General features: G+C 38.5%; 1 protein-coding gene across 3 annotated transcripts in view; it reads left to right on the top strand.

Moving 5' to 3' along the window:
* The window catches only part of depdc7a (DEP domain containing 7, paralog a), a 39,931-nt gene extending 23,485 nt beyond the window's left edge, over positions 1 to 16,446 (top strand). For 2 of the 3 annotated variants that reach the window (XM_060923433.1, XM_060923434.1), the window contains exons 3-9: positions 2,284 to 2,414; positions 3,513 to 3,705; positions 5,721 to 5,941; positions 7,846 to 7,988; positions 13,241 to 13,366; positions 14,370 to 14,448; positions 15,912 to 16,446. In XM_060923433.1, coding sequence (XP_060779416.1) covers positions 2,284 to 2,414; positions 3,513 to 3,705; positions 5,721 to 5,941; positions 7,846 to 7,988; positions 13,241 to 13,366; positions 14,370 to 14,448; positions 15,912 to 16,126 — 1,108 coding nt within the window. In that variant the 3' untranslated portion in view covers positions 16,127 to 16,446. The remainder of the gene's footprint in view (positions 1 to 2,283; positions 2,415 to 3,512; positions 3,706 to 5,720; positions 5,942 to 7,845; positions 7,989 to 13,240; positions 13,367 to 14,369; positions 14,449 to 15,911) is intronic. The other variant, XM_060923435.1, reaches the window with a different exon arrangement.
* The last annotated feature ends 1,854 nt before the right edge of the window (positions 16,447 to 18,300 follow it).

Consider the following 18,300-nt stretch of genomic DNA (forward strand, 5'->3'; position numbering starts at 1 on the left):
CTCGAGGTGATTATCCAGAAACAGTCTGAATTTCTCGACGAATCAGTGCAAACGATTTCCTATAATCACCTTCATATTCCAAGTCTTAAAAATTTTAATTTCAACTGTATTACATAAATTTTATCTGTGTGTTTTTTACTTCAGGTTCTGTGGTTTTCCTCCCACCTAACGAAACAGTCCAGTCAGTGTATTGGCTATGATAAATTGCCCCTAGGTGTGAATATATACAGTTAGGTCCATAAATATTTGGACAGAGGCAACATTTTTCTAATTTTGGTTCTGTACATTACCACAATGAATTGTGAACAAAACAATTCAGATGCAGTTGAAGTTCAGACTTTCAGCTTTAATTCAGTGGGTTGAACAAAATGATTACATAAAAATGTGAGGAACTAAAGCTTTTTTTTAAACACAATCCCTTCATTTCAGGGGCTCAAAAGTAATTGGACAAATTAAATAATTGTAAATAAAATGTTCATTTCTAATACTTGGTTGAAAACCCTTTGTTGGCAATGACTGCCTGAAGTCTTGAACTCATGGACATCACCAGACGCTGCGTTTCCTCCTTTTTAATGCTCTGCCAGGCCTTTACTGCAGCGGTTTTCAGTTGCTGTTTGTTTGTGGGCCTTTCTGTCTGAAGTTTAGTCTTTAACAAGTGAAATGCATGCTCAATTGGGTTGAGATCAGGTGACTGACTTGGCCATTCAAGAATATTCCACTTCTGTGCTTTAATAAACTCCTGGGTTGCTTTGGCTTTATGTTTTGGGTCATTGTCCATCTGTATTATGAAACGCCGACCAATCAGTTTGGCTGGATTTGAGCACACAGTATGTCTCTGAATACCTCAGAATTCATCCAGCTGCTTCTGTCCTATGTCACATCATCAATAAACACTAGTGACCTAGTGCCACTGGCAGCCATGCATGCCCAAGCCATCACACTGCCTCCGCCGTGTTTTACAGATGATGTGGTATGCTTTGGATCATGAGCTGTACCACGCCTTCGCCATACTTTTTTCTTTCCATCATTCTGGTAGAGGTTGATCTTGGTTTCATCTGTCCAAAGAATGTTCTTCCAGAACTGTGCTGGCTTTTTTAGATGTTTCTTAGCAAAGTCCAATCTAGCCTTTTTATTCATGAGGCTTATGAGTGGCTTGCACCGTGCAGTGAACCCTCTGTATTTACTTTCATACAGTCTTCTCTTTATGGTAGATTTGGATATTGATACGCCTACCTCCTGGAGAGTGTTGTTCACTTGGTTGGCTGTTGTGAAGGGGTTTCTCTTCACCATGGAAATTATTCTGCGATCATCCACTATTGTTGTCTTCTGTGAGTGTCCAGGTCTTTTTGCATTGATGAGTTCACCAGTGCTTTCTTTCTTTCTTTCTCAGGATGTACCAAACTGTAGATTTTGCCACTCCTAATATTGTAGCAATTTCTCGGATGGGTTTTTTCTGTTTTCGCAGCTTAAGGATGGCTTGTTTCACCTGCATGGAGAGCTCCTTTGACCGCATGTTTTCTTCACAGCAAAATCTTCCAAATGCAAGCACCACACCTCAAATCAACTCCAGGCCTTTTATCTGCTTAATTGAGAATGACATAACGAAGGAATTTCCCACACCTGCCCATAAAATAGCCTTTGAGTCAATTGTCCAATTACTTTTGGTCCCTTTAAAAACAGGGTGGCACATGTTAAGGAGCTGAAACTCCTAAACCCTTCATCCAATTTTAATGTGGATACCCTCAAATGAAAGCTGAAAGTCTGGACTTTATGTCCATGTCCATTATGTAACTATAACTTGAATATGTTTCAGTAAACAGGTAAAAAACCAAAATTTGTGTCAGTGCCCAAATATATATGGACCTAACTGTATGCACGGTGTCCTGTGATGGACTGGCATTCTTTTCCCACCTTATACCCAATGTTCCCCCAATGGATCCAGTGTGACCCTAATCAGGCTGAAGCAATTACTGAAAATAAATGAAAGAATAAAGAAATAGATTCAGATATCTTCCTAAAATTGGATATATCCTCTATAGTACTGTATGTGCTTTTTGGGATTTGAACTCACCAGCTTCCACTAGCTTTGAACCTTGCACACTAAGCTACTATGGCCCAGAATACTGATCTCATCTACCTACTTAACTTTATGATGAAGAACTAAGATGATGTTGTTAATGAGAGTGTGTCGCTTTATGTAGCTAGCAGTAGTGTGTATTGAACCCAATTCAGTTCCTCTTATGCAGCGTTCTGATTCTAATCTAGTCAAACTTTTCCATACAGGGAAGAGGAACAGGAGTATCCAAACACCTCACCAGTCAAAACAGATAAATCACTGGAGGATGTTTTAGGCAACCTGAACTCAAACACAGCCATCACACCCCAGCTAATGAATCTGGGTCTGTCACAGGAGTGTAAGCCACTTCAAAACAAATGACACATTTATCTTAACCCTTACATACTGTTTGGGTCAAATTTGACCCATTTTAACATTTGACAGCAATAAAAATACCCTAAATGTCATTTTTTTGGCCTGATATCGTATGACTTTTCCTAAAGTGATCCAAAATACACAAAACTGAAAATATTTTAAACTGGTATAATTTTACAGGGGGGTTACAATTTTTTGTACACTTAGGCTGTTCTGGGGCAAATTTGACCCATATTCATTTGAATGTCTTTTAAACTTCCCAGAGTGTGTTAAATCATGGTAAAGGGTGGGAGGGGAGGGGAGGGGAGGGGAGGGACAGTACATGCCATGTTCTTGTATATCACTTATGGGACAGTTATGACAGTGTTCAAGGGGGGACTTGAACCTGTCTCGGGAACTTTACATGTTCCCACCATATTTTCTCACAGAAAATATGGTTTCCATAGGAACATGTACCTGTTAGTTTTTGAAGAGTCATGGGGAATCTCGAAACAGTGAAAAAAACAGTTGCACAGTGATCATACATAGTAAACATAAGGAACAGAGGTCATATGAGGTCAGAGGGTGCCTTGAAACAGGCGTGAGATCTGCACCTGCACCAGAAATGTAACAAAATCTATAGACCTATATAAAGAGTTTATAAATGTTATAAAGAGTTATAAATGTTTTTGCAAACTGTACTTTCAATAAAATATATTAACATCATTATGACTATTATGTTTTCATGTCTTAGGTAAAAAAGAATGTGTGAAAGATGTTTCTATCCAAAATCGGGTAGTGTAAATATATAAAAAATACACTCTCTCTGCTTTCTGAAACATTGATTAAGGATTAATCAACCATTTATTAATGTCAGATTGGTCATTTATATGTTTTAAAAAGATATGGAGCTCAAAATTGGGTGTGGACTCTTATTAGTAGGGTATTCTTTGCCTGGGTCAAAATTGACCCAGACCATACCATGAAGGCATGGAATATGAACAGTATGTAAGGGTTAAGTGTAATGCTTATTATTTCCCACTGGAAAAAACCCTGAAAGGATATGTAAAGGTTTTTATAACTCATGTCCTGTCCCTTACAGTAGTGGATGAGGTTTGGCAGCAGCAGGCAACACTGAGATTACTGCAGCTGATCGAGTTGCCTTTACTAGAGAGTCTTCTAGAAGGAAAGGAAAGTCCTCGTCCCCCACTGCACGGTATGGACAGCGACCCAGATCTTCTCTACACCAGCAACTATGTGGACCGAGAAATCCTGAAAGCCTTCAGTGAAGCTCAGTATGCATCCTTCTTCATCTCTTAATCTTTTATTTACTGAAACATTATCATCTTCAGCTTTTCCGCTCCATCTTCTCCTTCCTCATCTTCTTCTGTTTTTATGCTCTGAACATAAACATAATCACTATTGAACTGCTACTTTTAATAATAGACTATTTATAATATTATATTACACAGTACTCTTAACACAGTACTCTTAAATATTAGTGTGCTTGTTTCTCAAAAAATATAGTATCACAGACACTCTTCATAACCATATCAACAATTGCTCTTTTTTTTTTCCAAATATGTTTAAGTTTTCTGTGAGATGATATTTATTTAGCATTTATGGAAGGAGTCTCCAGTGGCAGTCCTTTATAACAGTCAGAGGTAAAGCTGTTCCTTTAGTTTTCTGCCATGATAAAGTCTTCAGGACAGAGGGCTTTCCGGTTTCTCTGTAGGAAGCTGCAGTATTTTTTGTCTTTAGAAAAATCAAAAGAAAAAAGAGGGGCTAATTAAGTTATTCCACGAAATCGAGTCGTACATGAGCTGATAACTGACGAGGTGTGTAGCACCAAGTTGGCTATAAGCCATGTACGATGATATTGAGTGGAATAACTGTTTTATTCTATCCACGTTTACTGGATTTTGAGAAACACAGCATTTTTATTTTTTGCAAATTCGATAAATAAAAACTTTATACAAAACGTCCAACAAAATCATTTCTGCTTAGAATGTAAACAAACCGGCGAAATGACAGTAGGAATTTGTTAAAAATTCTAATAATAATAATTCTTGAAAAATTAAAAAAGGTACGTGCTTACCATCAAATACTTTTAATCCATATTTTGTTGCTTTTTTGTATATTTGAGGGTTTTGTTTTCAAGTAGAGTTTTTTTGCTTTGTCCTCGGTTGGTTGAGCAACACGTGCCGCCATTTTGTTTTTCTCTACTCACGTTATATGAGCTGATATCCTAGTAGTAGAGTAGCCAATCAGAGCGTGCAATTGCTCATATACAGTGAATGTGGATAGAATAATAAATGATATCAGATGCTGTATCAAGTCAAGTCAAAGTCCCTCCCGCACCAGGAGCTGGTCTTCCCAGGTAGTCTTCTGTCCCAGTACTACCCAGCTCTTTGAGGCACATGGGTGTTTCTCACCATTTCTACAGCCTCTCGCCTGTTATATAGCTAGGGTTACAGTGGGGGGCTAGTCCTCTGGTAACTGCGAGAGTTTGACTCCCTACTCGCATCTGTATTGCAGTGTGCCTTGCCAGATGGCAGTAGGTACCATTTTTATGATGGTCTTTGGTATGACCTGACCACGAGTAGAACTCGCAATCTCCTGGTCAAGAGGTGGACATGTTAACCACTAGGCCAGCTCATGGTCAGATGCTGTACACAAGGAATAAACTACTGTACTGGATGTAGGAAATGGGGAAATCAACTTTGCCATAGTCACTATAACTCCATTTCACATAGGGCCGTATCACACCACCTTATCACTAATTATTTGCTGTAACAGCACGTCCTGTTATGTTTTATTCTTTACATAACAAATTGTAGTATTACTGATATTAAATGAGGTAATGATATTTTTATCTTATCATGAAGAAATGTTCTTTCAGTCTACTCTGCCACACTAAAACTTTCCACCACTTTCTTTACATGTAACAAACCAGATGTACTTAAACCTGGAGGTGTGGTCTGAATGTTTTGTTTCCGTGATGAATCAGGGATATCTGGGCTCTCAAGCAAATGCTGAATACAAAACACACCACTCGTTGCGTGCGTACTGCTGAGATATTGTGCCCAGACAAATGGAGGCTGATCATTATATAAAGAGCTCTGTTTAAAGCCCCAGCCCTCAGGCTGTGCGATTTCTCTTGCCACATGGCTGACAGTCTGAAGGTCAAGAGTACAACCGAATCTCTTTGTTTTTCACTATCTGCTTCTTTGCTTGTGCCCATGTATTTTTTCTTTTGTTCTCTTCATTAACCTTTTTTTTGTTTGTTTTTTGTTTTTTCATTTTGTAGTGCCGATGCCTGGCTTTCAGCAGCTGTGGACTGTCTGGAGTTTCTTCCTGATCAGTTGGTAGTCGAGGTGAGCCGAGGGCTTGCTAAGTGTCCAGAGGAGACAGCACAATACAAACGTCTCCTCTATAGCATTCTCATCCAGCACTATGGCCAGACAGACTATCCTCCACTGTTTAGCAACCACGTCTTCGACATACACAGCGGCACCTCAGAGCTATTAGGTAAGACAGGAGAAGGGGGTCTTTGGTAGGAGTGTTAGTCTTAATATTTCTAATATGGGTGCACTGATTTGGAAAAAATGTGCACTGAGCAGAAGGGTGGGAAGTGAAGACAACTGACATGATACAGGGAAATGTATATATGTTAGTACCACATGTACAGCTGTTTTTAGAGATTTTATTTCCTCTGTTACTGTTCATTTCTCTCTTTCTCTGACCTACAATATTTGTTGTTCTTTTATCCACATTCACTGGATATGAGCAATCGCGCACTCTGATTGGCTACTCTACTACTAGGATATCAGCTCATATACCATGATATCAGCTCATGCACCTTTAAGTTGGTTTGCCAACCACCAAAAAAAACCTAAAGAAAAACAAAATGGCAGAGCATGTTACTGAACCAGCCAAGGACGAAATAAAAAAATCTACTCAAAAAGAAAACCTCCTAAAAATACCAGAAAAAGCAACAAAATATGGAATGAAAGTATTTGATGGTAAGAACATTTTTTTTCCCAAGAATTATAATTACAGCGTTTTTCACAAATTGCTACTGTCATTTCGCCGGTTTGTTTACATTCTAAGCGGAAATGATTTTGTTAGACGTTTTGTATAAAGTGTTTGTTTATCGAATTTGCAAAAAAGCAAAAGCTCTGTTTTCTCAAAATCCAGTGAATGTGGATATAATAAAAAGTTATTTCACTCAATCTCATCGTACACGGCTTATAGCCAACTCAGCGCTACGTGTCTCGTCGGCTGTCAGCTCATATATGACTCGGTTTCGTGGAATAACTGTTAAATATTTTATGACCGGAGCATTAAATGTAGTAGAGGGAGTTTTGATGGCACGGGGACAGCGGGTAGTTTTGATGCCTTTGGGTTTCCTCCTGCCTCACAAAAACACTGGCTAAGATGAGATAAATTGCCCCTAGGTGTAAATATGTGTGAATCTCTGTGTGCATGGTGCGCTGTGATGGACTAGAGTGCTATCCAGGGTGTATTCATTCCTGCTTCACACCCAGGATTCCTAGTGAAGACACAATCGTGGAGGTCAGGAAAGAGACTTCTTGAAACACTGAGTACTTATTCCAGACCCAAGAATCATGACTTTCCTGAATGACTAAATTAGAATAGGAAGCTTCAGTCAGCATGATACATTATTAGCCTTAGATCATCACAGAAGGAGGAGTACGCACCCCTACAGTGGCTCTGGTTATAATTTTCATTGTTCAAGTTCAAATTTAATATAACAAAATAAACAATATATTGTAATTACAAATTAACACCATCCCACCAATAGTAAACTAGGTGGGAGGTGATATATTAATAAATAAAGACGACAAAATTACAAACAAATTTTTATTTGATTTGAGAAAATCTTAAATTGAAAATTTTATCAAATTTATCAAATAATTTTATGAAATAATTTGTAAAAATATTCTTTTATCATTGGATGTTCTATTATCTGAAATTAAATTACATTTTCATTGAATTACTTTAGTGTCCCTGAGTTATGATTTTGAGTCCCAAACAAATATTTTTCTCATCTTAAACCCATGTCTCTCACTACCTTAAATATGTATTTTAGTCTCTAACTATATTTATTTAACAGTAAACTAAATATAAATATACTAAAAATAAAGAACATTTATTTCTCTCAGCTGGTCAAATAGATAAGAACTTTTACAGTGATGTCCAACTCGACATCTTATGTCCAGAGTCCAGTCTAGAACATGTGCTTCAGCTAATCATATAATGGCAAGGTTGTGCAGTCTAAGTGAGGCTGTTTAAAAAAAACTAAGTGACTTATATGACCCATTTTGGCCAGACTGTTTTGTTTGTTATCTCTTGCCACTCTCGCCACAGTGTGTGCTTTCCTGAGCATGTGTGTGTCTGTGTGTTTGTAGTTAATGGGAAGCAGGAGCAGGCTCTTGAGGCCCTGCAGCTCTGTCTAAAGCTCCAGGACTCCCGAAGCAGAGAGGAGCTCCGCAGACTTCTCCGCTTCATGGCTCTTGCCGCACAGCCAAATGACCTCAAACTGCACAAAGAGGTGAGACTTCTTATTTTTAAACATATGCTAATATAACAGTCTGATGTGGGTCATTATTATACAGTCAGATGTATTTATATAGGCTACCAATAGACCTGGAACACACTTGTCAAACAATTTGTATGTCTATTACAACCCCAATTCCAAAAAAGTTGGGACAAAGTACAAATTGTAAATAAAAACGGAATGCAATGATGTGGAAGTTTCAAAATTCCATATTTTATTCAGAATAGAACATAGATGACATATCAAATGTTTAAACTGAGAAAATGTATCATTTAAAGGGAAAAATTAGGTGATTTTAAATTTCATGATAACACCACATTTCAAAAAAGATGGGACAAGGCCATGTTTACCACTGTGAGACATCCCCTTTTCTCTTTACAACAGTCTGTAAACGTCTGGGGACTGAGGAGACAAGTTACTCATGTTTAGGGATAGGAATGTTAACCCATTCTTGTCTAATGTAGGATTCTAGTTGCTCAACTCTCTTAGGTCTTTTTTGTCATATCTTCCGTTTTATGATGCGCCAAATGTTTTCTATGGGTGAAAGATCTGGACTGCAGGCTGGCCAGTTCAGTACCCGGACCCTTCTTCTACGCAGCCATGATGCTGTAATTGATGCAGTATGTGGTTTGGCATTGTCATGTTGGAAAATGCAAGGTCTTCCCTGAAAGAGACGTCGTCTGGATGGGAGCATATGTTGCTCTAGAACCTGAATATACCTTTCAGCATTGATGGTGTCTTTCCAGATGTGTAAGCTGCCCATGCCACACGCACTAATGCAACCCCATACCATCAGAGATGCAGGCTTCTGAACTGAGTGCTGATAACAACTTGGGTCGTCCTTCTCCTCTTTAGTCCGAATGACACGGCGTCCCTGATTTCCATAAAGAACTTCAAATTTTGATTCGTCTGACCACAGAACAGTTTTCCACTTTGCCACAGTCCATTTTAAATGAGCCTTGGCCCAGAGAAGACGCCTGCGTTTCTGGATCATGTTTAGATACGGCTTCTTCTTTGAACTATAGAGTTTTAGCTGGCAACGGCAGATGGCACGGTGAATTGTGTTCACAGATAATGTTCTCCTGATATATTCCTGAGCCCATTTTGTGATTTCCAATACAGAAGCATGCCTGTATGTGATGCAGTGCCGTCTAAGGGCCCGAAGATCACGGGCACCCAGTAAGGTTTTCCGGCCTTGACCCTTACGCACAGAGATTCTTCCAGAGTCTCTGAATCTTTTGATGATATTATGCACTGTAGATGATGATATGTTCAAACTCTTTGCAATTTTATACTGTCGAATTCCTTTCTGATATTGCTCCACTATTTGTCAGTGCAGAATTAGGGGGATTGGTGATCCTCTTCCCATCTTTACTTCTGAGAGCCGCTGCCACTCCAAGATGCTCTTTTTATACCCAGTCATGTTAATGACTGTAGTATGAGAGCGGGTGGGTGGAGCACAGAAGTACGGCAGGCCAGAACTGAGTTCCAAAACCTCTCTATTTTCCACTTTTCAGTGTAAACTTATTCTCCCAGGCGCGCACACACACACACACACACACACACACACACACACACACACACAAGTCGCCTGGTTGGGGAGAGAGCTCCCTTCCTCTGCTCTCTCTCTGCTTATATAGGGCGCGATCACTGGGGAAGACACACAAACACAGATTAACAGACATCAGGTGCAGTGATTCTGCCACTTACCTTCCTTGACTCCACCCTCCGGTCACAGACTGACGCTTGACCACGCCCCCGCTGCCACAATGACCTATTGCCAATTGACTTAATGAGTTGCAATTTGGTCCTCCAGCTGTTCCTTTTTTGTACCTTTAACTTTTCCAGCCTCTTATTGCCCCTGTCCCAACTTTTCTGAGATGTGTTGCTGTCATGAAGTTTCAAATGAGCCAATATTTGGCATGAAATTTCAAAATGTCTCACTTTCGACATTTGATATATTGTCTATGTTCTACTGTGAATACAATATCAGTTTTTGAGATTTGTAAATTATTGCATTCTGTTTTTATTTACAATTTGTACTTTGTCCCAACTTTTTTTGGAATCGGGGTTGTATATACCGTACTGATGGACTATGGGCCGTGAGCTGGCCTAGTGGTTAGTGTGTCCGCCTCTCGCCCAGGAAGTTACAAGTTCTATTCGTAGTCGGGTCATACCAAAGACCATTATCAAAATGGTACTGCCTGCTATCTGGTGAGGCACGCTGCAATACAGATGCGAGTAGGGAGTCAGACTGTTGCGGTTACCAGAGGCCTGGCCCCCCATTGTAACCCTAGCTGTGTAATAAGTAAGAGGCTGAGGGCTATGGAAATGGATATCGGCGCCACCAAATGTGCTAAGTGCGTGATTAGCACTGGGACAGGAGACTTCCTGGGAAGATCAGGTCCTGGCACAGGAGGGACTTTGACTTTTGACTAGAAGAATATGACCCCCATGATAGATTGGCGACCTGTCCAAGGTTTACCCCGCCTTTCACCCTGTATCATTTGTGATTTTGCTCTAGCCCATTCATATCACAATGGATAAGTGGTATAGAAAATGAATGAATAAATAAATGGCAGAATATGGCGATACTAAAATATCAGTGATGGTAATATATATTGAATAAAACACTGCATATGGTACTGTGGTAGAAAAATTAAGAACGACGGGTGGTGTGATGAAGCAGAGGTGTTGTTACCACCCCAAATTTGGCTTTCCTATAATAGCACATCCCATCACGGCCCATGTTTACTTACATTAGTGTGAATTCTAATGTGTGAGACAGTATAGCGCAGGACTGAGACGGACTCTTACACCCATTGCTAAGCAACCAGTCTGTCAAATGGAAAAATGTCCTCATCATTCATTCAGCTCTCTTTCTTTAGGCTGGAAATAGTAAAATGGCCTCGATTGCCAAAAAATAGGAAAATTAATCATAAACCAGGATGTAAGCTGCTGCACAATATCTACAAAAGGAGTATTGTAAGCAGGCATGGAAATGACTATATAGCAACCCAGTGACACTTTAGATAGGCAGCTGAGCAAAACGGAGCAGGAATAAAGAGCAGTACATGTATAACAGAAAACCGAAAAGGGAACATGATAAATACGACAAACAAGAGGCACATTGCAGTTTCACAGAGATGATAATGTGTCATATTGTGTTATTACACAGTAAATCAGGGGTTTAACTCCAGTCCCTCAGCCCACAGCCCTGCATGATTTCAGGGTTTTTTTCCTGCTGTAACACATTTGATTCCGCTCAAGAAGGGTTTGATAATTAGACGATGAAAGCAGATCATTCTTGAACCTATGCCATAGTAGGGTCTGAGGCTGAGAGCTGAAAACCACTGCATTAAAAGACCATTTGTTTCTCATTAGCCACAAAAACATTTATTATTGATATCGTCAAAGTCCAGACTCATGATATCAATATCAGCTTGGACAGAATGATAGCAGTCATCAGGAATGACATCCTATACCATGCCTTGTATAAGTATTCTGTCAACCAATTCTCTCTATTTTTTCCCGTTCTTCAATCTCTGTCACATTTGAACAAGACTATTGGTTTTCAAGCCTTCTCAATCAGATTGAGTTCTGGGCTTTGACTGAGCTGTTCTAATGTTCACGTTCTTGGTATTGAACAACTCCAGTGTAGCTTTGGTTGTATAGCTTGGGTCCTTCAACCCTGATCAATTACCCAGTCTCTGCTGATGAAAAGCTTCCCCAGGTCATGATGCTACCACTACCGTGTTTTACTGTGGTGATGATGTTTTCCCAATGATGGGCATTGTTGGATTTCCACCAAACATTGCACTTTGTTTCCATCAGACCAAAGAACCCTTTTACTGTTTGCTGAGTCTCCAAATAAAATTTCATATGACCTTTATGCAATAATGTCGTTTTTCTCACTACTCTTCCGAGTGTCCAAATTTTTTTTTTTTAATTAACCTTTTGTATCTTCATATGGTTGTCCTGTGAACAGCTTCTCTGTGGATCTCTCCAACTCCTTCAGACTTACCCTTAGGCTCTTGAGTTCTCTTACTAATGTGTGGTATCTGACTTTTGGTGGATGGCCTCTTCTAGGAAAAATTGCACTTGTGCCATATTCTTTCTGTTTTCTAGTAATGTATTTTAAAGGCAGACTGCCTTTCAGATTTTTCAAGTGTAGGTCATAAAAATAATTTTTCCTGGCACCCAATTATTTTTGTTTAGTGGACCGAAAGCTACTGAATTTGAATCACAGACTTCCAATTTTATTAGTTTTTTTAATAGAATAATCAATGAATTATTCTCCGCTATTTTTTTCCTGCTTCACCATGACCCAATTCAAGATACTACGTCATGCATCACGTGGTGGGCTTTCCCCATTTGCAAAAGGCATTGTGGGATACAAATTTGAAACAGGAGAGAAAAATGGAGGACATGAGTGTGCAAATGAAACGTAAAAGACCGACTACAGTAACGGAAAGCGAGAAGAAAAGACGTTATGTTGCGAAAGAAAGGAAGTGCAGGACCAAACTAATAAATATCGTCAGTCAGTGAGTGCCTCGATGTGATCAGCTGTTCGTTTAGTGACAGAATGATGTAACTGTCAGTGCACAATCAAGGTAAACCTGTAGATGGCAGTAATTCATCACTGTGGATGCCAGCTGCCATAAAACCCAAAAGAAGAAGATAAACCTGCGCATGCACAAATGGACTTCTGCTGACTGCGTGAAGCGAGCGATTTCATGCATATTATTTGCTAGGGAATCCCCTCAAATTAAATAACTTCCCAGCCATATAATGGCCTGTTTTTTTTTTTTTTTTTGCTTGGTTTTTTTTTAGATATTACAGAAATAAACACATATCACAATGACCAAAGTTCAGAGGGAACTAAGTTTCACCTATTTTATGAAATCGAAAGGCTGTTTAGCTTTAATTGTTAATAACGGATACCTGTGCTATAGGCACTGTTGCTCTCCTTAGCACTACAGGCCTATTGAAAGCCATTCTCATTTCAGCCACCTCCTCATTCAGACAGTTGGAATCCAAACCCAATTACAATGACTTGACATTTTATAGAGTTTACATACAGGAGCCTGTTTCCACACTATACCGTACCATAGCAAGTGGCCCACACTATGGTAAAGAACATTCAAGCTTTTATGTGCATGCTATACAAATACACTAATGTGGCCATGATAATGTTAATGAAGGTATAAATTTTGACCACGTGCTGGTTGTTGTTTGTTCCTCAGATAGAGAACAGGATGGCAGTGAAGAGAGCGTTCTCCAGTGCTATTGTGTACAGCGCCAGACTCGCCAAGGGAAAGGTGGATCTTTTGGTGCTTTTCATGATAGACAACCACTTGGATCTTTTCAAGGTGAGGTGCATTTGAAAACATCTCAGATTTTAAAAGTTTACCTTTTGATTTCATTTCAAAACCCAAGATCTCATTTCATTCAGTACACACGAATATATGGAAAATAATATATTTATAATTAATATTTTCAATAGACAATATTAATGCAGCCCAGAGATATTACTACTCAGAAATTTCAAATTTAAGCAGCATTGGTTTACTATAATGATTTACTCCAACTATATTACAGAAATGTAGCATGAGGTCTATCAGTTGCACATGTATAATAGCAGTGAGACCTTCTCTTTGTCACCAGTGTAGTTATCTACATGTCAAGGGGAAAAAAAGGAATGTTGTTGAAGTTACAGGAGTGGTTGAAGACTATGTGCTCTTACAGAGAAGACACTTTAAAAAAAAACATTTGAGTTAGATAATACCATTTATGTCACTTTTTTACAACCCGACTGTAAATATGATCATCTGATTGATGACCAGAAACAGCTTGGCAAATTTAGCTGCACACATTTCACAACATCTGCAGCACAGAAAAATGCAGGAAAATGATTTAAAAATGCATCGATCAGTATAACAGTGCATACAGTTGAATAGAATAGTCTAACAGTTAATTCATGTTTCACTATAAATACCCAACATTTTTTAAGAGATGAAATTATTGATGTTACCAATGCTTAGTCCTGTAATTTATAATTACACTGAAACCACTAGGAAATGTATGCAGTTATGAGGAAGTTAAATATGATTCTTACTGTGGGTTTAAAAGATTAAAATGGATTCATTATTAAGAATACATAAAAGAGAGAATTTGGCTATACAGTTCATATTTCACTGATGGTGCACAAAAATGCCAACATGGCAGAAAGTGAGTATTGACCTAGTTTTAGAGCTACATACAGTATATTCCTGTTTACTTTTTTTTTTTTTGAAATTTCTCCTTAACATTACATCAAGCTTTGCATTGTCATAAGTAAATACAAGAAGACTGACAGCATGAATGTTTCCCCAGATTCCTGTATCATTACACAAGCTTGTTAGTGATAAACTAGCCAGCATCATCAGAGGCAAAGATCCTGATGTCGTTACAGGTAAGTGCATGATTACTAATACTGTAATACCTTTCTATACAGGTATACAGTACCAGTCAAAAGTTTGGACACACTTCTAATTCAGTGTTTTTTCTTTATTTTTATTAATTAAAAGACACTTAATATCTTAAAGTAATAATGGATGTCGTTTCTCTTTACTTGGTTGAGCGGTTCTTGTATATGGATTAATACAGTTGTTGAATAGGGCTATTTACTGTATTTTTTATTATTTACTGTTTGATCTCAAACACATTTAAGGAGGCAAGAAATTGCACTAACTTTTGACGAAGCACACTTGTTAATTGAAAAGCATTCCAGGTGACTACCTCATGAAGCTGGTTAAGATAATGCCAATAGTGTGTAAAGCGTCATCAAGGGAAACACTGGATACTTTGAAGAAACTAAAATATGAAACATTTGGGGGTTTTTTTAACACTTTTTTTTGTTTACTACATAATTCCATATATGTTATTGCATAGTTTTGATGTCTTCTGTATTGTTCTACAATGTAGAAAATAGTCAAAATACAGAAAAACCTATGAATGAGTAGGGGTATAAAAACTTTTGCCTGGTACTGTACAAGAGAGAATACAATACAATAAGATAATTAAATAATAAGTCAAAATCCCAGCATTTCCAAACTGCCCTTGTTGGGTACTTGAGTAAATGGAAGTGCATATCTGTCCATCTATCCATCAACAGGAAATTTAGAAGTCTCCTAAAAGGCTTATCAATTGAGATACAGTTTTGGGTTGATATTATTTATCATAATTTATACCATAGCACAGGTCAGATTCTCGATTCTGATTAATCAGAAGGTATTGATTAAATTTCTATAACAGCAGCTCTGGCAGTAGTGCCAGCTGCAAGGCAAATCACAGCTTTATATTAATGCTCTCCTTCTAATACATTAACTTTTTTCTATCTTAACAGCAAATTTACAAGGACGCTGCGCACACAAGGATTAAAAACATGTACAGTTGTTGATATGAAGTTTTGTGAGGAAATATTTCGTTAGCATTCATGGAAGGAATTTCCAGTGTCACTGCTTCGTCAGAAATGGTCAGAAAATAAATCAGAACTGAAGCTGTAGCTAAGTTTTCCAGCACTAGTAACTTTGTACAGCACTTGGTACTTCGCAGTTTCTCCGTGACATGACAAGCTGATTTTTTTTTGTTTTGTTTTTAATTTGTTGACGCTGAGAGAGAAAACATCAAGACTGATGAGGGAACAACCGTTTATACTGTTATACACTCACCGGCCACTTTTAATAGGAACTTGTTCTAGATTCTAAGATTCCCATTCTTGGCTGGCAGGAGTTTGTTCCTTATATATAATATGAATATCAGCACATGCCTTGTTCCAGCTGAATGGCCTTTTTCAGGCACGTATGTGTTGGGATTTGTTTCTAACAGCAGTCTAAGGAGAAATCTAACGGCAGATGTTTTTTTTCCTTTCTTCAGGTCCATCTTACTGTAGACGTCTTACAAGAACCACTTACATGCAGACGGTGCAGAAAACCACTAAAGAGGAGCTGTTCACTTTACTCCGAACTATTCATGAGAACCCCAAACTTTCTGTAAAAGAAAAGCGGCGACTGCTCGGACAGTTCTACAGAGGCCATCCTGAGATATTCGTGCAGTACTTTGGCAACCAGATATCCAGTGCTTATTTGTAACACATTGCTTTACTATCTGAAATACTATTGCACTAGATGTACAAAGTGATATGTAAATTCTGTACAATTTCTTGTAAATGTTGTAAAAAAATTTTAACTTTTTATGCATGGACATATGAGTTACCGGTAACAAAGGTCAAAGTGTGACATCATGCACCCTTTAATGCTTGTATTAAAAATATGAATTATAGCCTATTTATCAGGCTTTTTTTCAGACCTATGTGACCCTCATAAGCATTTGTAGATCTTTTTGTTGGTTCCTAAACATTCACAATGAAATGGAGCTCTTTTTAAATAAAGTCTTTTTTAATTTACAACAATCTATGACCCCAGATCTGTCCTCATCCACTAGCAATTGGAAAGTTAGTGCCAGTGCTTTAGAAGCAGGCTGTACAACCCTGATTCCAAAAAAGTTGGGACAAAGTACAAATTGTAAATAAAAACGGAATGCAATGATGTGGAAGTTTCAAAATTCCATATTTTATTCAGAATAGAACATAGATGACATATCAAATGTTTAAACTGAGAAAATGTATCATTTAAAGAGAAAAATTAGGTGATTTTTAAATTTCATGACAACACCACATCTCAAAAAATTTGGGACAAAGCCATGTTTACCACTGTGAGACATTCCCTTTTCTCTTTACAACAGTCTGTAAACGTCTGGGGACTGAGGAGACAAGTTGCTCAAGTTTAGGGATAGGAATGTTAACCCATTCTTGCTAATGTAGGATTCTAGATGCTCAACTGTCTTAGGTCTTTTTTGTCGTATCTTCCGTTTTATGACACGCCAAATGTTTTCTATGGGTGAAAGATCTGGACTGCAGGCTGGCCAGTTCAGTACCTGGACCCTTCTTCTACACAGCCATGATGCTGTAATTGATGCAGTATGTGGTTTGGCATTGTCATGTTGGAAAATGCAAGGTCTTCCCTGAAAGAGATGTCGTCTGGATGGGAGCATATGTTGCTCTAGAACCTGAATATACCTTTCAGCATTGATGGTGTCTTTCCAGATGTGTAAGCTGCCCATGCCACATGCACTAATGTAACCCCATACCATCAGAGATGCAGGCTTCTGAACTGAGTGCTGATAACAACTTGGGTCGTCCTTCTCCTCTTTAGTCCGAATGACACGGCGTCCCTGATTTCCATAAAGAACTTCAAATTTTGATTCGTCTGACCACAGGACAGTTTTCCACTTTGCCATAGTCCATTTTAAATGAGCCTTGGCCCAGAGAAGACATCTGTGCTTCTGGATCATGTTTAGATACGGCTTCTTCTTTGAACTATAGAGTTTTAGCTGGCAACGGCGGATGGCACGGTGAATTGTGTTCACAGATAATGTTCTCTGGAAATATTCCTGAGCCCATTTTGTGATTTCCAATACAGAAGCATGCCTGTATGTGATGTAGTGCCGTTTAAGGGCCCGAAGATCACGGGCACCCAGTATGGTTTTCCGGCCTTGACCCTTACGCACAGAGATTCTTCCAGATTCTCTGAATCTTTTGACGATATTATGCACTGTAGATGATGATATGTTCAAACTCTTTGCAATTTTATACTGTTGAACTCCTTTCTGATATTGCTCCACTATTTGTCGGTGTAGAATTAGGTGGATTGGTGATCCTCTTCCCATCTTTACTTCTGAGAGCCGCTGCCACTCCAAGATGCTCTTTTTATACCCAGCCATGTTAATGACCTATTGCCAATTGACCTAATGAGTTGCAATTTGGTCCTCCAGCTGTTCCTTTTTTTGTACCTTTAACTTTTCCAGCTTCTTATTGCCCCTGTCCCAACTTTTTTGAGATGTGTTGCTGTCATGAAATTTCAAATGAGCCAATATTTGGCATGAAATTTCAAAATGTCTCACTTTTGACATTTGATATGTTGTCTATGTTCTATTGTGAATACAATATCAGTTTTTGAGATTTGTAAATTATTGCATTCTGTTTTTATTTACATTTTGTACTTTGTCCCAACTTTTTTGGAATCGGGGTTGTATTACTAGTATTTGTTCTTACTAGAAGAATACTAGTAGAAGAATACAAATACTCTTCACCCATCCTCTGGGATTATACGCAATTGAAAATGCTCAATTTGTGTCTCGTTCATGCGCCTTTGAATCTCATTAGAAAGTAGAATTTTACGAAATGCTAAAGAAATACTAGGATTCA

This window comes from Neoarius graeffei, chromosome 6 (genome assembly GCF_027579695.1).
Source record: "Neoarius graeffei isolate fNeoGra1 chromosome 6, fNeoGra1.pri, whole genome shotgun sequence".
Classification (NCBI taxonomy): Eukaryota; Metazoa; Chordata; class Actinopteri; order Siluriformes; family Ariidae; genus Neoarius; species Neoarius graeffei.